Raw genomic sequence first — 7,801 nt, forward strand, 5'->3', positions numbered from 1 at the left:
ACATGAAATTATATATAAAATAATAAATATTTGAATTTAGGGAATTGAATGTAAAAATTTAAGAATTTTTGGGGGTAATTGCAAACCAGTTTGAAAACCGATTAACCGAACCGAATATGTTTGGTTAGGTTTACAACCGATTTATAACTGAAAACCAATCCGGTTTCGGTTTCCGGTTATCAAAATCCGGTTCAGTTAACCGGATTTTCCCACCCCTAGTGCCCATCCCTAAAATTAACATTAAACATTGCCTAGTAAATTAAAACATTTTCAGCAACGAGAAAAATCTAGAGGGTAGGGTTTCCGAAATAAAAAATTATATGCACAGTTATAAAGTTTTATTAACCCACGATGGTTGGGAAGCCTAACACAATAATGTCAGTTGTGGTTTTCGTAGCCCCGCCACTGTGATTTTCTCAAGGATCTTAAGTGAGATTCACAAATACTTCAATCACAGCAGTGGATGAAAAAAGAAAAAAAAATCTTTTGATACCGTGGGGATATAAAAAGTACGACTAAATCGGAAACTAGTTGAACCAAATAAGCCACATTCATCAAACCAAAATTTGAATTCCGGTGCATATGTAAAGATAAAAAACTAGCTGCAAAACTGGAAATCCGGCAAAGTTCAGATATTTTCAAGGTTCTGTCTATTCTATTAAAACATTTTCATGATGTATCCAGTTTAGACACTAAATGGAGGACGTAAAACATACCTTAAAAAGGTGGTCATAGTAACAGTTTGAAATTTCAAAGCTTGCTAACATCACTCATGCATGCCTGCATCTTTTGGCACTATCCTCGAAATAATATTCCCAGTTACCGTGATCAAGGGAGCTCAAGTCATCAAGATCGGCAATGGCTAGCAGGTATTGCATGAGTTTGACAAGTTCCTGATCACTCTCTCGATTTGCATGGGCCTTCCTGAATGGCCTGATTGTCAACCCATTCTGTGGATTTAACACAAAATTTCTTCGTAGATCATCAAACATTATGGTGTTTTTGGAACTATAAAACTGCAAATAGAACAAAAAATCATCATTATTGACCATATGAAAGAGGACAGATTCCACTTTCTTCACAGCATTCAAAGATTATCAGAATGTTATCACGAGTTTCACATGTTTCAAATCTTCCCTTTACAATACAGTAGAAAAAGCTGCAGGCAGAGAAAAATAAAATATAATCTACATTGTGTACCTCAGGAAACTGAGCCCAGATCAAGCCAAGTGGCTTGCAATCGAAAATTCCACGAGAATCTGATTGAACTGTGATCATAGCTAAATGGTCTAGAAGTGCTGTGATTTTGTAGTTTGGATTATTGAGAACCCCAAGCTCTTCCATCTTCAACTCAACCCACTTCATGCTGCAGAAACGCAATATATGTAAAATTCTAAGACAAGTTTCTTACTAGTTACATACAGTTTCCAAAGACCAGAGTTTATAAACAGAGACAACCAAGATACGTTGTCCAGCTGGTGTGTTTAGCATAGAATCTATACTAGCTTTTTTGCCTAAAGAGGACTTTCAAATTTATGACATAGATCCCTAACCAAAAAAATTGGAGAGATAATTCCAAATAAGCCTGGGAAAGCATTTCTCAAACAGATCAGCTCCAGCTCTTTCAGAAACGTTATCTTGGAAAAAGTAAAAGAATAAAGAGATGAGCGAAAATGCAACCTGGTTGCAGACCATATCATGATGTCATACTCAGCATAGGCAGCAGTCAGAAACTCATGAAGATCTGCAAATACAATACCAGAGTTAACTGTTACGGAACATACGAAGAAATTAAAGTACATACTAGCTATGAAAAAGATCTTACAAGGCCTCATAAGTTGAAGTGGATTCTCTGCCGTGGACCGGTGATCAAATAAAGTATAATCAATATCCAAAACAAGCAGTTTCTTTCCTTCACGGCATGGTGTTCGTAGTTGAATCTACAATTAATACACTTTAGAAGAAACAAGGACACCAGGCCATGTGATAGAGCAAGCAGAGCATCTATTCCATATGATTTCTTATATGTGCGTAAGTTAATGTGATATAAAAAAGTATCAAGCAATATCTATTTACTGGCATACCTTGTAATTTACCCAGGTACAAGGTGCATGCAAATAACATGCTTCATTCCAAAAATTACTTTTAAAAGTTTAGGAAGATGTTGGTGATGAAAACATTAAGCAAAATAACAATAATTAGAAATGCAAGTTAGAAATACTAATATAAATTAGCAAGTCTGAAAGAGGAATGAACATAATGTGCTATGAATCAGAATATTATTAAAAAAAAATTGGACATTCTAATTTAATTCATACATTACGCAACCGAATCAAATAAGTGGCAAAACAATATCAGTCAAGGACAATTGGAAGTGTCTATACTTACTCTATCTAGGACATTTAAGAGTAGAAAAACTAAAGAACCAGAGGTAGAAAAAGTAAAAATCTAAATGCTCTTAACCACCTAGTGCAACCAATAATCACATCAAACGCCGTGTAGTTGTACTAAACACATTATAAACAGCACCCTGACTGTCTCAATAAAAGAAAAAGGATATAAGAAACTTGGCCTATTGTTACTGTTATGATCCGGCATAGATGTTCACAGCAACAAATAAAAAAGACAAAGGAGGTTTCAAAGTTGTAGCAAGTAGCAACTGTGTCCTACGTTATCCTGCATTTTATCAAAAGCTTGTTCATTTTTTGCTCATCACATTTTATATTTAGTACAAGCTTTTTTTTAGAAAAATTATGAAATAAAATCGTGGCAACTGCAATAACAGTAGGAATATAGTGGAGCAATAATGGATATATTGGTAATGAGAAGAAATAGCCATGTGGCCAAGATGGTAAAGACTAAGGACATAGTAATAACTGTCGAAACAGTTTAGCTCCATAAAAGAATAATAACGATATAGCTACTTTTCCTCAATTCTGGAAGAAATATTACGAGAGATCTAACTTGCTGAAACTACATTTTAAAACTGAACAGAAACAAGGAATATCTTTTAGGAAAAGCAAAGAAAAAAACAGAAAGAATGAAATAATGTGTCCACAATTATCCTCATCTGATTCAACATGCTGATTACAACACTTCATTTATAATGCCTTGTCAATTGAAATCAATAGCAGTAATACTCCAATGACTAAATGTTTTAATTTACTTCAAATATTAGCAATGAATATCAGTGATAAAGGCCAATGATATTGTGAATATTCTGAAGAGAAATATCTAAGTTCTACATTGTCTATGCAAGCATTATCAGAAAAAAAAAAAAAAAAAAGAAATTAATTGACAAAATCAAATACACATTATAAATATATTACAAAATAATTTTATGGTTTATAGAAGTAGAATGGCACAGACTATCCCCAACCGCCCACTTTGAATTACAGAAAAATTGGAAAAAGAGAAGAATGAGAAAAAGAAAAGGGTTGTATGAACGACAATGAAAGGTTATACAGCTTCTAAGAATCAGCTTCATGAAGATTTCGTTTCACATCTTAATATACTTTCTCAATAGACATTTAGTATATTTGCATCTGCATCAATCACAACCACCTCAAACAAACATTTGATCACTATTCCTTTACAAAATAAAAGATAGGACAACTGACCTTGTATTGGTTCACACGTCTCCTCAATTTCTGCTTATTAACCTCTTTATCCTTAATGTCAACAGCTTCTTCTTGTCGAAGTTCAAAATCATCAATAATTTCTGGAGATTCCACTGGATCCACAATTATTTCATCTTCAACGGTACTGTAAGTTCGGTTGAATTTAATACCAATTAAAAATAACACATTCAGGAAAAAATATTAAAAAGGCCAAATTCTAGAACTAGAGTGAACTCGTTAAAAAAAAAAAAAAAAAAAAAAAAAATTTAAGAAAAGGTAAAACATATATTATGACAACTTTTGTTAGTTAACTGTAATGCTACTCATTCTGGGCATCTCTCGGAAGTTCACTAAAGTCTTTTTCCTTTTTTTTTTTTTTTCCAAAAATTTCCAAAATATGTGGTGCAGTATGTTCAAAGTTACGAACTACTACCACACTTTAAAACCTATAATAATAAGAAAACTCATGGGATATGATATCCCGGGTAGGTGGCCCTAAAGGGATTTGATTGATTGATCTCCTGGTTGAAACTCAAAAGCCACACCATTCAATCCATACCCACAACTTCAGGACAATTATGATCTCCACTAGTTCAGACTATTAGCCCCACAATCCTTCATTTTCCAAGGTGAATCTCAAATTCTTTTTAACACTATATACGACAAAGAGTGCCCTATGCAGATCAAACTTATTGAGTATTTTTCCAATATAAAGGTTAAATTTGAACACCAAAACGAACCCCCATAGCTGCTCTCTCACACTAGAGACGGCCTCTCTCCAATAGAAGCCCCATATTGACCTCTTATGTGACAAACACAATACTGAAATGAGTCCAATCAGAACCAACCAATACAAAGAGTACTCAATAAACCCAAAACAACTGAGCCTCAAGCCAGACAAAATACATGCAAGGTGCACATATAGCCAGTGAGTCCATGTCAAACCTCTAGCCAAACAAGGTAGCAATTTTATCCAATCCAAAGATGAATAAACCTTTATACATGAACTCACATCAAAATTCTCTCTACATAACTTGTGAAAGATTTATTACTAATCAATGGTGCTCTACTAAGTTGGTAACTTACCATTGTCCTCCAACATCCACATCGTCTTCCAATAACACTTTTTGTAATTAGACTACAATACGCACAAGTTTGTTCAGTTGATGCCATAAAAAAATGAACTCGAAACCAAGTTGTAATTGTAACGCCAGAAAGCCATAAAATCAATTCAATCCTTAAAAAAACCAATTTTTCAAGTTAAAAATCAATACTTTTTCTTTTATTTTCTTTTGAATAACTCCAGCCCAATAATCATAACAACACAACAACATAATCCTTACATCTAAAAAACCCATTTATCATAACTCTGAATTGCAAAACTTCCTCCAGTTCTTTTTTTTTTTTTTTTTAATTAATCATAACGGCATAAAATCCTAATTGTTAAAAAAAATAATAAATAAATAAACCCAATTACCATAACCTAAAACCTACCAGTTCCTCATATAAAAAACACAAGTAAATCAACGAACCAATTCACAGAGAGGTAAGTAAAAACAAACAAAAATTCAAACCCAGTATCAAAAACCTCAAATACAATCAAAGAAAGAGAAACGAACCCAATCATGGTCATCTTGAGAAAAGCCTTAAGGGGAAGTTGCGAGAGCAAAACAGAGTCATCGGCGAGTTTGTTTCCGACTTTTGGGTAAAGAAGCTTCTGTCTTTTGGGCAAAACATTAGTGAGTTCACAGATTCGACGTTTCAACTCGGCCACAGAGTCGTCCCCACAGACCCGGACGGTGTACTCCTTGCCGCTCCACTTGACAGTGAGAGTGAGCTCTTCTTCGGATAAATTGGAGGTGGAAGCAGAGATTGAAGAAGCAGAAGCCATACTGCAATTTGCAAAAAGAAAAGTGGAGCGAGTGAAGGTTCGTTGTGTAAAACACTGGTTTTAATGTAAAACAGGGTCAGAGATTCGACTTCTGAGTTCTGAGTTGGAGACTTGGGAACTCGTGTACGGGCTCATACGACTTCGTCACGGTGTGTACTCTGTACCGGCACGTTCCATAGTTCAATTGTTCAAAGTTTTTGATAAGTAGATACTTCACAAATTTTTATATAAATGTTTAAAATAATAAGGATAACATTAGTTTAGGCCGAACAATANTTCCAAAATATGTGGTGCAGTATGTTCAAAGTTACGAACTACTACCACACTTTAAAACCTATAATAATAAGAAAACTCATGGGATATGATATCCCGGGTAGGTGGCCCTAAAGGGATTTGATTGATTGATCTCCTGGTTGAAACTCAAAAGCCACACCATTCAATCCATACCCACAACTTCAGGACAATTATGATCTCCACTAGTTCAGACTATTAGCCCCACAATCCTTCATTTTCCAAGGTGAATCTCAAATTCTTTTTAACACTATATACGACAAAGAGTGCCCTATGCAGATCAAACTTATTGAGTATTTTTCCAATATAAAGGTTAAATTTGAACACCAAAACGAACCCCCATAGCTGCTCTCTCACACTAGAGACGGCCTCTCTCCAATAGAAGCCCCATATTGACCTCTTATGTGACAAACACAATACGGAAATGAGTCCAATCAGAACCAACCAATACAAAGAGTACTCAATAAACCCAAAACAACTGAGCCTCAAGCCAGACAAAATACATGCAAGGTGCACATATAGCCAGTGAGTCCATGCCAAACCTCTAGCCAAACAAGGTAGCAATTTTATCCAATCCAAAGATGAATAAACCTTTATACATGAACTCACATCAAAATTCTCTCTACATAACTTGTGAAAGATTTATTACTAATCAATGGTGCTCTACTAAGTTGGTAACTTACCATTGTCCTCCAACATCCACATCGTCTTCCAATAACACTTTTTGTAATTAGACTACAATACGCACAAGTTTGTTCAGTTGATGCCATAAAAAAATGAACTCGAAACCAAGTTGTAATTGTAACGCCAGAAAGCCATAAAATCAATTCAATCCTTAAAAAAACCAATTTTTCAAGTTAAAAATCAATACTTTTTCTTTTATTTTCTTTTGAATAACTCCAGCCCAATAATCATAACAACACAACAACATAATCCTTACATCTAAAAAACCCATTTATCATAACTCTGAATTGCAAAACTTCCTCCAGTTCTTTTTTTTTTTTTTTTTAATTAATCATAACGGCATAAAATCCTAATTGTTAAAAAAAATAATAAATAAATAAACCCAATTACCATAACCTAAAACCTACCAGTTCCTCATATAAAAAACACAAGTAAATCAACGAACCAATTCACAGAGAGGTAAGTAAAAACAAACAAAAATTCAAACCCAGTATCAAAAACCTCAAATACAATCAAAGAAAGAGAAACGAACCCAATCATGGTCATCTTGAGAAAAGCCTTAAGGGGAAGTTGCGAGAGCAAAACAGAGTCATCGGCGAGTTTGTTTCCGACTTTTGGGTAAAGAAGCTTCTGTCTTTTGGGCAAAACATTAGTGAGTTCACAGATTCGACGTTTCAACTCGGCCACAGAGTCGTCCCCACAGACCCGGACGGTGTACTCCTTGCCGCTCCACTTGACAGTGAGAGTGAGCTCTTCTTCGGATAAATTGGAGGTGGAAGCAGAGATTGAAGAAGCAGAAGCCATACTGCAATTTGCAAAAAGAAAAGTGGAGCGAGTGAAGGTTCGTTGTGTAAAACACTGGTTTTAATGTAAAACAGAGTCAGAGATTCGACTTCTTAGTTCTGAGTTGGAGACTTGGGAACTCGTGTACGGGTTCAAACGACTTCGTCACGGTGTGTACTCTGTACCGGCACGTTCCATAGTTCAATTGTTCAAAGTTTTTGATAAGTAGATACTTCACAAATTTTTATATAAATGTTTAAAATAATAAGGATAACATTAGTTTAGGCCGAACAATATACCATTAAGGGTGTGTTAATAGAATGATATATTACCATGAAGATTACTAAAAATCTTTAGAGAAATATATTTAATTAATTAAAATAAATTTGTAAGTATGTTATATTAATATGTTTTGTTAGAAGGAATAAATTGGTGGGTATATTATTTAAATTACTAACCTAGATGGCACGCCAGCGCGTTGCGCGGGTTTATTTATTATATTATTTTTATTTTATTATCAAATTTTTATATT

The 7,801-nt window shown here is 34.4% G+C and overlaps 1 protein-coding gene across 2 annotated transcripts; it reads right to left on the minus strand.

The window, feature by feature from the left end:
* Window positions 1-528: 528 nt before the first annotated feature.
* Window positions 529-7,510, minus strand: LOC116113808 (ubiquitin-like domain-containing CTD phosphatase). 2 transcript variants are annotated; one of them, XM_031399984.1, is made up of 7 exons: window positions 7,380-7,510; window positions 7,019-7,291; window positions 3,621-3,765; window positions 1,826-1,940; window positions 1,681-1,744; window positions 1,201-1,366; window positions 529-1,016 (listed from the first exon to the last, which is right to left on the minus strand). In XM_031399984.1, exons 2-7 carry the CDS (start codon window positions 7,288-7,290, stop codon window positions 771-773), a joined length of 1,008 nt encoding a protein of 335 aa, XP_031255844.1. In that variant the 5' UTR covers window position 7,291; window positions 7,380-7,510; the 3' UTR covers window positions 529-770. The 2 variants fall into 2 exon arrangements, with proteins under 2 accessions (XP_031255844.1, XP_031255835.1); XM_031399975.1 differs by lacking the exons at window positions 7,019-7,291; window positions 7,380-7,510 and adding an exon at window positions 5,240-5,578.
* Between the last annotated feature and the right edge of the window lie 291 nt (window positions 7,511-7,801).

This window comes from Pistacia vera, unplaced genomic scaffold (assembly GCF_008641045.1).
Source record: "Pistacia vera cultivar Batoury unplaced genomic scaffold, PisVer_v2 Contig121, whole genome shotgun sequence".
NCBI classification, from domain to species: domain Eukaryota; kingdom Viridiplantae; phylum Streptophyta; class Magnoliopsida; order Sapindales; family Anacardiaceae; genus Pistacia; species Pistacia vera.